Consider the following 17,207-nt stretch of genomic DNA (forward strand, 5'->3'; position numbering starts at 1 on the left):
TGTCTTGATGGTGTCCCTGAATGGTGTCCCCGAATGGTGTCCCTGAATGGTGTCCCCAAATGGTGTCCCTGAATGGTGTCCCTGAATGCTGTCTTGATGGGGGGGTTTACTGCCCTCCTCCTGGGTCCTGGAGATACTCAAAAGACCCCCGAAGGACATTTCTCCCCCGTGGGGATATTCCCCCCCCCCCCCCCCCCCCCCCTCACAAGGACAAAGGCTATTTTAGGATTAGGGAAAATAGGATTTTATATTTGTGTGTGTGTGTGTGTGTGTGTGTGTGTGTGTGTGTGTGTATATATATATAAAGACATGGCTCTGAAACAGTTAAAAGGTTTTAAAAAGGTGATTTTTATTCTTCGTTGTTGTTATTTTTGTGATTAAAGGTTCCGTTGTCAGATTCCATCTCCGTTACCATAGCAGCAGATTAATAAACGATCCAACAACGACTTAATAAACCAGTGGATCTAAAAAACAAATACACACATAGAAATAGAAATATAGAACTTTATAGTTCTGGTCCTTTTTTTGTCTTTGTCCGTTAATGTCAAGGTTAGTTGTTCTACCATTTCAACAAGGTTAGTTGTTCTGCCATTTCAACAAGGTTAGTTGTTCTGCCATTTCAACAAGGTTAGTTGTTCTGCCATTTAAACAAGGTTAGTTGTTCTACCATTTCAACAAGGTTAGTTGTTCTACCATTTCAACAAGGTTAGTTGTTCTGCCATTTCAACAAGGTTAGTTGTTCTGCCATTTCAACAAGGTTAGTTGTTCTACCATTTCAACAAGGTTAGTTGTTCTGCCATTTCAACAAGGTTAGTTGTTCTACCATTTCAACAAGGTTAGTTGTTCTGCCATTTCAACAAGGTTAGTTGTTCTGCCATTTCAACAAGGTTAGTTGTTCTGCCATTTCAACAAGGTTAGTTGTTCTGCCATTTCAACAAGGTTAGTTGTTCTACCATTTCAACAAGGTTAGTTGTTCTACCATTTCAACAAGGTTAGTTGTTCTGCCATTTAAACAAGGTTAGTTGTTCTGCCATTTCAACAAGGTTAGTTGTTCTGCCATTTCAACAAGGTTAGTTGTTCTGCCATTTCAACAAGGTTAGTTGTTCTACCATTTCAACAAGGTTAGTTGTTCTACCATTTCAACAAGGTTAGTTGTTCTGCCATTTAAACAAGGTTAGTTGTTCTACCATTTCAACAAGGTTAGTTGTTCTGCCATTTCAACAAGGTTAGTTGTTCTACCATTTCAACAAGGTTAGTTGTTCTGCCATTTCAACAAGCTTAGTTGTTCTGCCATTTAAACAAGGTTAGTTGTTCTGCCATTTCAACAAGGTTAGTTGTTCTACCATTTCAACAAGGTTAGTTGTTCTGCCATTTAAACAAGGTTAGTTGTTCTGCCATTTCAACAAGGTTAGTTGTTCTACCATTTCAACAAGGTTAGTTGTTCTGCCATTTAAACAAGGTTAGTTGTTCTGCCATTTCAACAAGGTTAGTTGTTCTACCATTTCAACAAGGTTAGTTGTTCTGCCATTTAAACAAGGTTAGTTGTTCTGCCATTTCAACAAGGCTAGTTGTTCTGCCATTTCAACAAGGTTAGTTGTTCTGCCATTTCAACAAGGTTAGTTGTTCTACCATTTCAACAAGGTTAGTTGTTCTACCATTTCAACAAGGCTAGTTGTTCTGCCATTTCAACAAGGTTAGTTGTTCTGCCATTTCAACAAGGTTAGTTGTTCTACCATTTCAACAAGGTTAGTTGTTCTGCCATTTAAACAAGGTTAGTTGTTCTGCCATTTCAACAAGGCTAGTTGTTCTACCATTTCAACAAGGTTAGTTGTTCTACCATTTCAACAAGGTTAGTTGTTCTACCATTTCAACAAGGTTAGTTGTTCTACCATTTCAACAAGGTTAGTTGTTCTGCCATTTCAACAAGGTTAGTTGTTCTGCCATTTCAACAAGGTTAGTTGTTCTGCCATTTCAACAAGGTTAGTTGTTCTGCCATTTCAACAAGGTTAGTTGTTCTACCATTTCAACAAGGTTAGTTGTTCTGCCATTTCAACAAGGTTAGTTGTTCTGCCATTTCAACAAGGTTAGTTGTTCTACCATTTCAACAAGGTTAGTTGTTCTGCCATTTCAACAAGGTTAGTTGTTCTGCCATTTCAACAAGGTTAGTTGTTCTGCCATTTCAACAAGGTTAGTTGTTCTGCCATTTCAACAAGGTTAGTTGTTCTGCCATTTCAACAAGGTTAGTTGTTCTGCCATTTCAACAAGGTTAGTTGTTCTACCATTTCAACAAGGTTAGTTGTTCTGCCATTTAAACAAGGTTAGTTGTTCTACCATTTCAACAAGGTTAGTTGTTCTGCCATTTCAACAAGGTTAGTTGTTCTACCATTTCAACAAGGTTAGTTGTTCTACCATTTCAACAAGGTTAGTTGTTCTGCCATTTCAACAAGGCTAGTTGTTCTGCCATTTCAACAAGGTTAGTTGTTCTACCATTTCAACAAGGTTAAGCAGGGAGCATCAATACCTGCGGCATGTAGCCTAGCGGTTAGCGCGTTGGGCCCAGAGGAACCGAAAGGTCTCTGGTTCGAACACCTGAGCTGACAAAGCAACAAAGATATGAAAAATATGTTGATGTGTCTTTTTGAGAAAAGCACTGAACCCTAATTTGCTTCAGGGACGCCGTGCCACTGTTATCAACACATTACACTGATCTGGTTTAGGTGACACTATGACCGACCCTGTTAAACAACACATTACACTGATCTGATCTGGTTTAGGTGACACTATGACCGACCCTGTTAACAACACATTACACTGATCTGGTCTGGTTTAGGTGACACTATGACCGACCTTGTTAAACAACACATTACACTGATCTGATCTGGTTTAGGTGACACTATGACCGACCCTGTTAACAACACATTACACTGATCTGATCTGGTTTACGTGACACTATGACCGACCTTGTTAAACAACACATTACACTGATCTGATCTGGTTTACGTGACACTATGACCGACCCTGTTAAACAACACATTACACTGATCTGATCTGGTTTACGTGACACTATGACCGACCCTGTTAAACAACACATTACACTGATCTGATCTGGTTTACGTGACACTAAAAACAAACTCTAACAACAAAACTATTTTTTTTGGTTTCGCTTTTTAAAACGATTAGACATAATCTGATACACCGGGTTAAATTAGCCAGTTGACATGAATCATGTTTAGATTTACCTCTGAACAGTAATATATATAAATATGATTAATATATATATATATATATATATGTATATATAATAAAATAATCAATTTGGAGATGCTTAATAGACATGAGTACAAGCTCTTCAATCTGAGAAGTTGTTCCCTACATGAAACTATACTAAGTTACTGCATTACGTGATTAAAGTTTAAAGATATCCTAGTCAGTCTGTTACTATGGCAACCTAGTAGTTGACTTCCGTATCACTGTTTTATATATATATCACATTATCTTCCTGTACATAGTTACATCATTAGGACGGGCTAGTATGCTGACAGCACTTCAGCAGTATGAGGTGTGTTTACTGTGGCTACGACAGGGTTAGGGCTGTGGTTCCGTGCGGGTTCTAGAGCTGTGGGTCTGGATGTGTGACATCTGGAGAACCGGGAGGAGGAGCTGGAAGGCGTTCTGGATGTATGTGGTGCTGTTAGAACCCTGCGGAAAAACGGAACACTGTTAGAACCCTACGGAACAACAGAACGCTGTTAGAACCCTACAGAACACTGTTAGAACAACATAACACTGTTAGAACCCTACAGAACACTGTTAGAACCCTACAGAACACTGTTAGAACCCTACAGAACAACAGAACACTGTTAGAACCCTACAGAACACTGTTAGAACCCTTCAGAACATCAGACTACTGTTAGAACCCTACAGAACACTGTTAGAACCCTACAGAACAACAGTTACATGTCTTACCTCAAGCAGCACACTGTCTACCAAAGGGTTCAACTCTTCTGCTTTTCTCTGAACCTGGAGAAGGGCAGGAAGGGAGTCAGAGAACCAATGGGGGTGATGATCAGCTGATCACCTGACCTTAATGCCATTCCTTTATTGTGTTGGAGATAAAGTCCCAGTACACACACACACACACACACATACACATCTTACCCCAACGGTGAGCAGAGTATCAGAGAACTTCCTGGCAAGACAACCCACCTCCCGACACATGGCACACGTCAACCTGCAACAGTCACAGACATTAACGATGCTCAGAATATACATATGAGTGGAAGGTCATATTCCCCACACACACAGATGCACCCTCCCCCCCCCCCACACAGCCTGGTCTCTAGCAGGTTTCTCCTGTCCCCCCCTCCCCCCTACAGCCTGGTCTCTAACAGGTTTCTCCTGTCCCCCCTCCCCCAACAGACCTGGTGAGTAACCTATTAAAGACCGGGGCGGCAGGTTAGCCTAGTGGTTAGAGCGTTGGACTAGTGACCCTCTAACAGGTTTCTCCTGCCCCCCCCCCCCCCTCCCCCCACACAGCCTGGTCTCTAACAGGTTTCTCCTGGTCCTGCCCCCCCCTACAGCCTGGTCTCTAGCAGGTTTCTCCTGGTCCTGCCCCCCTCCCCCCCCCTCCCCCCCTACAGCCTGGTCTCTAGCAGGTTTCTCCTGGTCCTGCCCCCCCCTACAGCCTGGTCTCTAACAGGTTTCTCCTGGTCCTGCCCCCCCCTACAGCCTGGTCTCTAGCAGGTTTCTCCTGGTCCTGCCCCCCCCTACAGCCTGGTCTCTAGCAGGTTTCTCCTGGTCCTGCCCCCCCCCCCCCCCCCCCCCCCCCCCCCCTACAGCCTGGTCTCTAACAGGTTTCTCCTGTCCCCCCCCCCCCCCCCCCCCCCCCTCCTCCAACAGACCTGGTGAGTATGTGAGCCTGGTCTCTGGCAGGTTTCTCCAGGTCCTGTCCGTGGAGGATCAACTCTGCCACCTTGTGGAGCTGTTCGATACTGCGGGCTGTCACCTCCGCCAGGGAGCCCACTGAACACAGGTACACTGCCTAGACACACACACACACAAGCACACACACAATATATAAACATTAACACACACTACGTGCTTAAAACGAAAAGCGAGGGAAAGAGAACATGAGAGACAGACAGACAGACAGACATCTGTCCAACATCAGATCTCACCTCTACAGACCTGGATCGTCTCTCTTCCTCATTCTCCTTTATCTCCTCCCCCTCTTTCTTCTCCTTTAGCTCCTCCTCCTCTTTCTCCTCCTTTAGCTCCTCCTCTTTCTTCTCCTCCAGCTCCTCCCCCTCTTTCTTCTCTTCTTCTCCCTCTCTTGTTTCAGGTTCTCCTCTTTGCTCCTCCTCCGTCGCCCCCCCGATGGTTTCCGTGACAACGACAGGTTTCTCCACCTCTCTCACCCAATCATGCGCTCTCATCCTGGCCTGGGGATGAATTGACATGACATCACTAAACTTTAACCTAAAATAATGAACTCTAATTCAGTAGATTCAATTAAAACTGTGTGTCTGTTACCTTGTTGAGTTTGTCTGTGGTGACTGTCTGTTACCTTGTTGAGTTTGTCTGTGGTGACAGGGACTGTCTGTTACCTTGTTGAGTTTGTCTGTGGTGACAGGGACTGTCTGTTACCTTGTTGAGTTTGTCTGTGGTGACAGGGACTGTCTGTTACCTTGTTGAGTTTGTCTGTGGTGACAGGGACTGTCTGTTACCTTGTTGAGTTTGTCTGTGGTGACAGGGACTGTCTGTTACCTTGTTGAGTTTGTCTGTGGTGACAGGGACTGTCTGTTACCTTGTTGAGTTTGTCTGTGGTGACAGGGACTGTCTGTTACCTTGTTGAGTTTGTCTGTGGTGACAGGGACTGTCTGTTACCTTGTTGAGTTTGTCTGTGGTGACAGGGACTGTCTGTTACCTTGTTGAGTTTGTCTGTGGTGACAGGGACTGTCTGTTACCTTGTTGAGTTTGTCTGGGGTGACAGGGACTGTCTGTTACCTTGTTGAGTTTGTCTGTGGTGACAGGGACTGTCTGTTACCTTGTTGAGTTTGTCTGTGGTGACAAGGACTGTCTGTTACCTTGTTGAGTTTGTCTGTGGTGACAGGGACTGTCTGTTACCTTGTTGAGTTTGTCTGTGGTGACAGGGACTGTCTGTTACCTTGTTGAGTTTGTCTGTGGTGACAAGGACTGTCTGTTACCTTGTTGAGTTTGTCTGGGGTGACAGGGACTGTCTGTTACCTTGTTGAGTTTGTCTGGGGTGACAGGGACTGTCTGTTACCTTGTTGAGTTTGTCTGTGGTGACAGGGACTGTCTGTTACCTTGTTGAGTTTGTCTGTGGTGACAGGGACTGTCTGTTACCTTGTTGAGTTTGTCTGTGGTGACTGTCTGTTATCTTGTTGAGTTTGTCTGTGGTGACAGGGACTGTCTGTTACCTTGTTGAGTTTGTCTGTGGTGACAGGGACTGTCTGTTACCTTGTTGAGTTTGTCTGTGGTGACTGTCTGTTATCTTGTTGAGTTTGTCTGTGGTGACAGTGACTGTCTGTTACCTTGTTGAGTTTGTCTGGGGTGGCAGCGACGTGAAGCTCAAACAGCAACTCAGTCAGGACACTCACAAACTCCTCCCCATCAGCTGCTGGAAAGAGATTAAACATCAACCAGAGAGAGACAGATTAAATATCAACCAGAGAGAGACAGATTAAATATCAGACCAGAGAGAGACAGATTTAATATCAGACCGGAGAGACAGATTAAACATCAACCGGAGAAAGACAGATTCAATATCAGACCATAGAGAGACAGATTAAATATCAGACCAGAGAGAGACAGATTAAATATCAGACCAGAGAGAGACAGATTAAATATCAGACCAGAGAGAGACAGATTAAACATCAGACCAGAGAGAGACAGATTAAACATCAACCAGAGAGAGACAGATTAAACATCAGACCAGAGAGAGACAGATTAAACATCAACCAGAGAGAGACAGATTAAACATCAGACCATAGAGAGACAGATTAAACATCAGACCAGAGAGAGACAGATTAAATATCAGACCAGAGAGAGACAGATTAAACATCAACCAGAGAGAGACAGATTAAACATCAGACCAGAGAGAGACAGATTAAACATCAACCAGAGAGAGACAGATTAAATATCAACCAGAGAGAGACAGATTAAACATCAGACCATAGAGAGACAGATTAAACATCAGACCAGAGAGAGACAGATTAAATATCAGACCAGAGAGAGACAGATTAAACATCAACCAGAGAGAGACAGATTAAACATCAGACCAGAGAGAGACAGATTAAACATCAACCAGAGAGAGACAGATTAAACATCAGACCAGAGAGAGACAGATTAAACATCAGACCAGAGCGAGACAGATTAAACATCAGACCAGAGAGAGACAGATTAACATCAACCGGAGAGAGACAGATTAAACATCAGACCAGAGCGAGACAGATTAAACATCAGACCAGAGAGAGACAGATTAACATCAACCGGAGAGAGACAGATTAAACATCAACCAGAGAGAGACAGATTAAATATCAGACCAGAGAGAGACAGATTAAACATCAGACCAGAGAGAGACAGATTAAACATCAACCAGAGAGAGACAGATTAAACATCAGACCAGAGAGAGACAGATTAAACATCAACCAGAGAGAGACAGATTAAACATCAGACCAGAGAGAGACAGATTAAACATCAACCGGAGAGAGACAGATTAAACATCAACCATAGAGAGACAGATTAAACATCAACCAGAGAGAGACAGATTAAATATCAGACCAGAGAGAGACAGATTAAACATCAACCAGAGAGAGACAGATTAAATATCAGACCAGAGAGAGACAGATTAAACATCAGACCAGAGAGAGACAGATTAAACATCAACCGGAGAGAGACAGATTAAATATCAGACCAGAGAGAGACAGATTAAACATCAACCGGAGAGAGACAGATTAAACATCAGACCAGAGAGAGACAGATTAAACATCAGACCAGAGAGAGACAGATTAAACATCAGACCAGAGAGAGACAGATTAAACATCAGACCAGAGAGAGACAGATTAAACATCAGACCAGAGAGAGACAGATTAAACATCAGACCAGAGAGAGACAGATTAAACATCAGACCAGAGAGAGACAGATTAAATATCAGACCAGAGAGAGACAGATTAAACATCAACCGGAGAGAGACAGATTAAACATCAGACCAGAGAGAGACAGATTAAACATCAGACCAGAGAGACAGATTAAACATCAGACCAGAGAGAGACAGATTAAACATCAGACCAGAGAGAGACAGATTAAACATCAACCAGAGAGAGACAGATTAAACATCAGACCAGAGAGACTGTTATTAAATGAAGTGCCCTTTTAATATAGACCACATGGAGAATTCAATAAATCCTATTTATTTTTATATGAATTAAAGGCTAAAGTGCCAACATTTTTGGCAGATTTCAACAAACTAAATGCCCGTAGAGACTGCACGGGTTTAGCCGTCTAATTCCACGACTTTGTCGATATCGTGGAAAAATTCTTAGGTTGTAAACGATTTTCGGACATCTTGGCTGGTTCAGTGAGACAGGGTCTAGGTCTGCTGGTTCAGTGTAACAGGGTCTAGGTCTGCTGGTTCAGTGAGTCAGGGTCTAGGTCTGCTGGTTCAGTGAGTCAGGGTCTAGGTCTGCTGGTTCAGTGTGACAGGGTCTAGGTCTGCTGGTTCAGTGAGACAGGGTCTAGGTCTGCTGGTTCAGTGAGTCAGGGTCTAGGTCTGCTGGTTCAGTGAGACAGGGTCTAGGTCTGCTGGTTCAGTGAGACAGGGTCTAGGTCTGCTGGTTCAGTACCACTACGTCTTGGCTGGTTCAGTGAGACAGGGTCTAGGTCTGCTGGTTCAGTGAGACAGGGTCTAGGTCTGCTGGTTCAGTACCACTACGTCTTGGCTGGTTCAGTGAGACAGGGTCTAGGTCTGCTGGTTCAGTGAGACAGGGTCTAGGTCTGCTGGTTCAGTACCACTACGTCTTGGCTGGTTCAGTGAGACAGGGTCTAGGTCTGCTGGTTCAGTGAGACAGGGTCTAGGTCTGCTGGTTCAGTACCACTACGTCTTGGCTGGTTCAGTGAGACAGGGTCTAGGTCTGCTGGTTCAGTGAGACAGGGTCTAGGTCTGCTGGTTCAGTACCACTACGTCTTGGCTGGTTCAGTGAGACAGGGTCTAGGTCTGCTGGTTCAGTGAGACAGGGTCTAGGTCTGCTGGTTCAGTACCACTACGTCTTGGCTGGTTCAGTGAGACAGGGTCTAGGTCTGCTGGTTCAGTGAGACAGGGTCTAGGTCTGCTGGTTCAGTACCACTACGTCTTGGCTGGTTCAGTGAGACAGGGTCTAGGTCTGCTGGTTCAGTACCACTACGTCTTGGTCGTAGGCTCTGTCAGTGTCAGAAACGTTGATCCTTTATCGCAATGGTCACCAACCTTTTCTGAGTAAAGGTCACAATTATAAAACAGTTCTGTACCAATGAGGTTTGTGCCGTAAACTACAGAACCAATACTTTACCGCCACATATTGGCTTTGCTTGAATTGCCCTGCCAATGTTGTTCTTCTCGGACCATTTTTATAAACTATATTTTTCAGAAGAAACGTTGAACAACTAATAGTCAAATCACAGTGTAAGAACAGGTGCTCACCCTGTCTCACTGTCACCCTGTCACCCTGTCACCCTGTCTCCCTGTCTCACTGTCACCCTGTCACCCTGTCTCCCTGTCACCCTGTCTCCCTGTCACCCTGTCACCCTGTCTCACTGTCACCCTGTCTCACTGTCACCCTGTCTCCCTGTCACCCTGTCTCACTGTCACCCTGTCTCACTGTCACCCTGTCTCACTGTCACCCTGTCTCACTGTCTCCCTGTCACCCTGTCTCCCTGTCACCCTGTCTCCCTGTCACCCTGTCTCACTGTCTCCCTGTCACCCTGTTACCCTGTCTCCCTGTCACCCTGTTACCCTGTCACCCTGTCTCACTGTCACCCTGTCTCACAGTCTCCCTGTCACCCTGTCTCCCTGTTACCCTGTCACCCTGTTACCCTGTCACCCTGTCTCACTGTCACCCTGTCACCCTGTCTCCCTGTCTCCCTGTCACCCTGTCTCCCTGTCACCCTGTTACCCTGTCACCCTGTCACCCTGTCTCCCTGTCACCCTGTCTCACTGTCACCCTGTCACCCTGTCTCACTGTCTCACTGTCACCCTGTCTCCCTGTCTCCCTGTCTCACTGTCTCACTGTCACCCTGTCTCACTGTCACCCTGTCTCACTGTTACCCTGTCACCCTGTCACCCTGTCTCACTGTCACCCTGTCACCCTGTCACCCTGTCTCACTGTTCTAGTCTTTAAGGCCATTTCCTGTTGCTTTGGTTAGAAACGGTTTAAACTGAGCTGTGGTTAAGGACCCAGCTGTGTTTATCAGTGGTTAAGGACCCAGCTGTGTTTATCAGTGGTTAAGGACCCAGCTGTGTTTATCAGTGGTTAAGGACCCAGCTGTGTTTATCAGTGGTTAAGGACCCAGCTGTGTTTATCAGGAGTTAAGGACCCAGCTGTGTTTATCAGTGGTTAAGGACCCAGCTGTGTTTATCAGCGGTTAAGGACCCAGCTGTGTTTATCAGGAGTTAAGGACCCAGCTGTGTTTATCAGGAGTTAAGGACCCAGCTGTGTTTATCAGGAGTTAAGGACCCAGCTGTGTTTTATCAGTGGTTAAGGACCCAGCTGTGTTTTATCAGTGGTTAAGGACCCAGCTGTGTTTATCAGTGGTTAAGGACCCAGCTGTGTTTATCAGGAGTTAAGGACCCAGCTGTGTTTATCAGTGGTTAAGGACCCAGCTGTGTTTATCAGTGGTTAAGGACCCAGCTGTGTTTATCAGGAGTTAAGGACCCGGCTGTGTTTATCAGGAGTTAAGGACCCAGCTGTGTTTATCAGTGGTTAAGGACCCAGCTGTGTTTATCAGTGGTTAAGGACCCAGCTGTGTTTATCAGTATTTAAGGACCCAGCTGTGTTTATCAGGAGTTAAGAACCCAGCTGTGTTTATCAGGAGTTAAGGACCCAGCTGTGTTTATCAGGAGTTAAGGACCCAGCTGTGTTTATCAGTATTTAAGGACCCAGCTGTGTTTATCAGGAGTTAAGGACCCAGCTGTGTTTATCAGTATTTAAGGACCCAGCTGTGTTTATCAGTGGTTAAGGACCCAGCTGTGATTATCAGGAGTTAAGGACCCAGCTGTGTTTATCAGTGGTTAAGGACCCAGCTGTGTTTATCAGGAGTTAAGGACCCAGCTGTGTTTATCAGTGGTTAAGGACCCAGCTGTGTTTATCAGTAGTTAAGGACCCAGCTGTGTTTATCAGTAGTTAAGGACCCAGCTGTGTTTATCAGGAGTTAAGGACCCAGCTGTGTTTATCAGGAGTTAAGGACCCAGCTGTGTTTATCAGTGGTTAAGGACCCAGCTGTGTTTATCAGTATTTAAGGACCCAGCTGTGTTTATCAGTATTTAAGGACCCAGCTGTGTGTCAGTATTTAAGGACCCAGCTGTGTTTATCAGTGGTTAAGGACCCAGCTGTGTTTATCAGTGGTTAAGGACCCAGCTGTGTTTATCAGGAGTTAAGGACCCAGCTGTGTTTATCAGGAGTTAAGGACCCAGCTGTGTTTATCAGGAGTTAAGGACCCAGCTGTGTTTATCAGGAGTTAAGGACCCAGCTGTGTTTATCAGTGGTTAAGGACCCAGCTGTGTTTATCAGTAGTTAAGGACCCAGCTGTGTTTATCAGTGGTTAAGGATCCAGCTGTGTTTATCAGTATTTAAGGACCCAGCTGTGTTTATCAGGAGTTAAGGACCCAGCTGTGTTTATCAGGAGTTAAGGACCCAGCTGTGTTTATCAGGAGTTAAGGACCCAGCTGTGTTTATCAGTATTTAAGGACCCAGCTGTGTTTATCAGGAGTTAAGGACCCAGCTGTGTTTATCAGTATTTAAGGACCCAGCTGTGTTTATCAGGAGTTAAGGACCCAGCTGTGTTTATCAGGAGTTAAGGACCCAGCTGTGTTTATCAGGAGTTAAGGACCCAGCTGTGTTTATCAGGAGTTAAGGACCCAGCTGTGTTTTATCAGGAGTTAAGGATCCAGCTGTGTTTATCAGGAGTTAAGGACCCAGCTGTGTTTATCAGGAGTTAAGGACCCAGCTGTGTTTATCAGTATTTAAGGACCCAGCTGTGTTTATCAGGAGTTAAGGACCCAGCTGTGTTTATCAGTGGTTAAGGACCCAGCTGTGTTTATCAGGAGTTAAGGACCCAGCTGTGTTTATCAGGAGTTAAGGACCCAGCTGTGTTTATCAGGAGTTAAGGACCCAGCTGTGTTTATCAGGAGTTAAGGACCCAGCTGTGTTTATCAGTGGTTAAGGACCCAGCTGTGTTTATCAGTATTTAAGGACCCAGCTGTGTTTATCAGTATTTAAGGACCCAGCTGTGTTTATCAGGAGTTAAGGACCCAGCTGTGTTTATCAGGAGTTAAGGACCCAGCTGTGTTTATCAGGAGTTAAGGACCCAGCTGTGTTTATCAGTGGTTAAGGACCCAGCTGTGTTTATCAGGAGTTAAGAACCCAGCTGTGTTTATCAGTGGTTAAGGACCCAGCTGTGTTTATCAGGAGTTAAGGACCCAGCTGTGTTAATCAGTATTTAAGGACCCAGCTGTGTTTATCAGCGGTTAAGGATCCAGCTGTGTTTATCAGGAGTTAAGGACCCAGCTGTGTTTATCAGTGGTTAAGGACCCAGCTGTGTTTATCAGGAGTTAAGGACCCAGCTGTGTTTATCAGTGGTTAAGGACCCAGCTGTGTTTATCAGTGGTTAGGGACCCAGCTGTGTTTATCAGTAGTTAAGGACCCAGCTGTGTTAATCAGTATTTAAGGACCCAGCTGTGTTTATCAGGAGTTAAGGACCCAGCTGTGTTTATCAGTGGTTAAGGACCCAGCTGTGTTTATCAGGAGTTAAGGAACACTGTTTGGTCTTTGTAACTCACACAGAGGAGTAGAACACTGGGGACTTAGATCACCCCTATCCACTGTCTCCTCTCCCTCCTTCTTCTCCTCGCCCTCTCCCTCCTCCTCCTCCTCCTCTCCCGTGTGGCTGACGAAGATGTCCTTGATGGCGATCAGTTCTTTCTTTATCTCCTCCTGATCCTCCTCTTCCAGGGAGGAGAGGAACGACTGAACCTGAGAGGGGGGAGGAGTGTGAAGAGGAGACAGAGGAGTTGGGTTACTTGTATCCGTGTGTATATCTGTGTGTGTATATCTGTGTTTGTGCTCGTGTGTGTGTGTGGGTGTGTTTTACCTTAGCCTCACTCTCATTGGCCAGTATCTCCAGAGCCTCTAGGTGTGATAGGCCCTGGTAGTCATCAAACAGGATTCCGTAGTGAGCTGTGGGCTCACTGATTGGCTGGCAGCTGAGACGAGCCCTCTCCTTCTCTTTGGCATCCTTCAGCATCTGACCAATCCCAACACAGAGATACAACACCTCAGCCAATCACAACACAGAGATACAACGCCTCAACCAATCACAACACAGAGAAACAACGCCTCAGCCAATCACAACACAGAAATACAACAACACAGCCAATCACAACACAGAGATACAACGCCTCAACCAACCAGAACACAGATACAGAACAACACAGCCAATCAACAGAGAGATAATGTGGTCATTTTCATCACTTTAAAAACTGAAACCTTATTTTCACCATTGCCCACAGAGCATGTGTATCTGTGTGTGTGTGTGTGTGTGTGTGTGTGTGTGTGTGTGTGTGTGTGTGTGTGTGTGTGTGTGTGTGTGTGTGTGTGTGTGTGTGTGTGTGTGTGTGTGTGTATGTGTGTGTGTGTGTGTGTGTGTGTGTGTACCTACCTGGCTGAGTGAGACAGTCCTCTGCATTAGTATCTTGGTCTTCCTGAAACCAGGGTCAGTCTCTGCCAGGACCGTCATGGTTCTCTTACCGATGAACTCTAAGGCATCGAGACCTCCACTGATCACTGATTTACCCTGGTGGGGAGGGACGGGGTCACGACAATGTTATCTGTTATCAATTACACTGATCGCACGTGTGTGTGTGTCTGTGTGTGTCTGTGTCTGTGTCTGTGTGTGTGTGTGTGTGTGTGTGTGTGTGTGTGTGTGTGTGTATACTCACAGCGTGTGTGATGGTAGACAGTACTCCTCTGCTTGGTGGTGGAGTGGTGACCAGGGCTGACTGAGGACAGCTATCCTCCTCTTCCTCTCCTCCCTCCTTCCTCTCCTCCTCCCACCCCTCTCGCGCCTCCTCTCCTACTGAGGTCCTGTGAAGACGCAGAGCTCCGGCCTTCTCCTTTACTGAAGTTAGACTGTTACCTAGAGAGAGATGGGGGAGAGATGGGGGAGAGACAGACAGACAGACAGACAGACAGACAGACAGACAGACAGACAGACAGACAGAGAGAGAGAGAGAGAGAGGCAGAGAGAGAGACAGAGAGAGGGACAGAGAGAGGCAGAGAGAGAGACAGAGAGAGAGACAGAGAGACAGAGAGAGAGAGACAGAGACAGAGAGAGACAGAGACAGAGAGAGACAGAGACAGAGAGAGGCAGAGAGAGAGAGAGAGAGACAGAGAGACAGAGAGAGAGAGAGACAGAGAGACAGAGAGAGAGAGAGAGAGACAGAGAGAGAGAGAGAGAGAGAGAGAGACAGAGAGAGAGAGACAGAGAGACAGAGAGAGAGAGAGAGAGAGACAGAGAGAGAGAGACAGAGAGACAGAGAGAGAGACAGAGAGAGAGAGAGAGAGACAGAGAGAGAGAGAGAGAGATGGGGGACGGAGAGAGAGAGAGACAGAGAGAGAGAGAGAGAGAGAGGCAGAGAGAGAGAGACAGAGGGAGAGAGAGAGAGAGACAGAGAGAGAGAGACAGACAGACAGACAGACAGGCAGACAGAGAGAGAGAGAGGCAGAGAGAGAGAGACAGAGAGAGAGAGAGAGACAGAGAGAGAGAGACAGACAGACAGACAGACAGACAGACAGACAGACAGACAGACAGACAGAGAGAGAGAGAGAGAGAGGCAGAGAGAGAGACAGAGAGAGGGACAGAAAGAGGCAGAGAGAGATGGGGGAGAGAGAGAGGCCGAGAGAGACAGAGACAGAGATAGACAGATAAGTATTGCTGTGTTCACAGGGGAACAATGGTTGTAAAGAGTGACATCACTAAACACATTTGGAACACAACCCCTATTAACTAATAAAAGGTTGGTTCAGACATCAACCCCTATTAACTAATAAAAGGTTGGTTCAGACATCAACCCCTATTAACTAATAAAAGGTTGGTTCAGACATCAACCCCTATTAACTAATCTAAGGTTGGTTCATTAGACATCAACCCCTATTAACTATATAAAAGGTTGGTTCAGACATCATTTGTGGGGCATAAATGTGTGTGTGTGTGTGTGTGTGTGTGTGTGTGTGTGTGTGTGTGTGTGTGTGTGTGTGTGTGTGTGTGTGTGTGTGTGTGTGTGTGGAGACTTACCCACAGTAGACGTGGCACTGGTCAGTAGAGACTTCCCCCAGGAGCCCCATCCACCCCAACCTTTCCCCTTGACCTGAAGAGAGTCCTACACACACACACACAATAACGTCACCACAACGACAACAACATGACATCACTATGACGACAGCCAATCAGCCAATCATACCTCTTCCTCCCCCTCGGCAGCAGCGGTCTCCGCCTCCAGGCTCACCAATTGGCCACACTCAGTCACCTGATCCTCCACGCCGCCGCCGCCCCCTGATTGGTCAATAGGAGCCTCATCTCTGTCGTCCCTGGTCACGTCCTCTCCTGCCACCTGGTTGGCTGGCTCAGAGACCTCGGAACCCTCTGTGGCCAACGAGGGCTGGGGGATGGGTGTGGGAGGCGGGAGAGCTGTGTGTGTGTCTTCTCCTGGGGGGTTGGCGTCGGTGTGGGAGGGGTCAGAGAGAGGAGCGGGGGGGAATATGGGAGGGTTGGAGTCAGACATGTTCATCTGGAGAGAGAGAAGGGGGGAGGAGAGAGAGAGAGAAAGAGAGAGAGAGAGAGAGGGGGGAGGTTTATTTTTAATAGTGACTGATTTATCCCAGTAAAATCTGTGGTGTTTTCATTAGGAACCAAACGGGGCGGGACCTACCTGAAGTTGTCCAATAGAAACTAATTACAAAAACGCAACTGTTTGGACTAAATGACCACACCCCCAGTATTGCTGAACATTGACGTTTAACATTCAACTGAATGAGCCAGTGAAGATGAGAGAAGCAGAAACACAAGCTGTACTGTCTTCCCCGGTGCGTTCAACAGGAGGCAACGTTTCGTTACGTTCAAGATAGACATATACTATGTAGAACAAACTCTTGCCATTGTAGAATCGCGTCGGCTCTATTCATTAGAATTGCCATCTGCAATTGTTCCCGAAACGTTTTCCAAATGAACATGGCACCGCGACAGTTAGTTGTAAATTCCAATGGTTTTATTACCGCCATCTAGCGGTCACGTCATATCAACGCGACGACCACAGCACTGTTTTCCTTTGGCTTTGACACAGCCAAGCAGAGTGACAGCAAATCTTTCAGTCTCAAAAAAAACATTAATAAATAACTATAATTTGAAATAAAAGTTAAGACACACGTATATCATGTATACTGCGATATGTTTGTGACATATAACAAATAAATAACACAAATCATTCACCAGGTTTCACTTTTTACAAACACAGATTCTGAAACTATGTCAGTAGCAGGTTACTGTCACTAAGAGGGAAATAGAAAACCCTAATTCAATTACCACGCGGTTCGGTTCGGTTCGGTTCGGTTTGGTATGGTATGTATGTATGGTAAATGACTGTGCATCTCACCGGTTAGTCTCGCTGCTGACAACTCTCTCCGCTAGACGCGCTCCTTCCGCCCCGCCACGTAGACAGGGATGCGCGTGTCGTCCGTCGGTGCCTGTGGGAGGTGACGTCACCCCCCGGGAGCGCGTCAGAGAGGGAAGAGTTCGGGAGCGAGAGGTCCAACTCGGCGGAAAAACGTGTCTCCCTCCAGCAGGTGGCGTTTTAGTCGTTGTTTCACCCATCAGGCAAGTCGTTTTTTCTGTGTGGACGTCAATAAGAGTGTCGAATTTAATCAACAACGACAAAACAAAAT

At 46.0% G+C, this 17,207-nt stretch overlaps 1 protein-coding gene across 3 annotated transcripts; it reads right to left on the reverse strand.

Annotated features, from left to right (window-relative positions):
• Positions 1-327: 327 nt before the first annotated feature.
• On the reverse strand, positions 328-17,091 carry LOC139394305 (protein NOXP20-like). 3 transcript variants are annotated; one of them, XM_071142343.1, is made up of 14 exons: positions 16,919-17,091; positions 15,731-16,057; positions 15,565-15,649; positions 14,210-14,406; positions 13,930-14,064; positions 13,363-13,515; positions 13,052-13,244; positions 6,555-6,640; positions 5,178-5,441; positions 4,902-5,041; positions 4,159-4,231; positions 3,967-4,020; positions 3,570-3,699; positions 328-464 (listed from the first exon to the last, which is right to left on the reverse strand). In XM_071142343.1, the coding sequence occupies exons 2-13, from the start codon at positions 16,055-16,057 to the stop codon at positions 3,586-3,588; spliced, it is 1,821 nt and encodes a 606-aa protein (XP_070998444.1). In that variant the 5' UTR covers positions 16,919-17,091; the 3' UTR covers positions 328-464; positions 3,570-3,585. The 3 variants fall into 3 exon arrangements, with proteins under 3 accessions (XP_070998444.1, XP_070998445.1, XP_070998443.1); XM_071142344.1 differs by lacking the exon at positions 328-464 and having other exon boundaries at positions 3,351-3,699; positions 6,555-6,637; XM_071142342.1 differs by lacking the exon at positions 328-464 and having other exon boundaries at positions 3,351-3,699.
• Between the last annotated feature and the right edge of the window lie 116 nt (positions 17,092-17,207).

Source organism: Oncorhynchus clarkii, unplaced genomic scaffold (genome assembly GCF_045791955.1).
Source record: "Oncorhynchus clarkii lewisi isolate Uvic-CL-2024 unplaced genomic scaffold, UVic_Ocla_1.0 unplaced_contig_9911_pilon_pilon, whole genome shotgun sequence".
Taxonomy (NCBI): Eukaryota; Metazoa; Chordata; class Actinopteri; order Salmoniformes; family Salmonidae; genus Oncorhynchus; species Oncorhynchus clarkii.

Bases quoted from the DNA above. Each gene is read 5' to 3' on its own strand.
- LOC139394305 (XM_071142343.1), bottom strand. From the start codon at position 16,057: ATGAACATGTCTGACTCCAACCCTCCCATATTCCCCCCCGCTCCTCTC. The intron at 14,065-14,209 runs GTGAGTATACAC...CCTCCCCACCAG, and splicing joins TGTCTACCATCACACACGCT to GGTAAATCAGTGATCAGTGG. The intron at 5,442-6,554 runs GTAACAGACAGT...ATTCATCCCCAG, and splicing joins CCCCAGACAAACTCAACAAG to GCCAGGATGAGAGCGCATGA.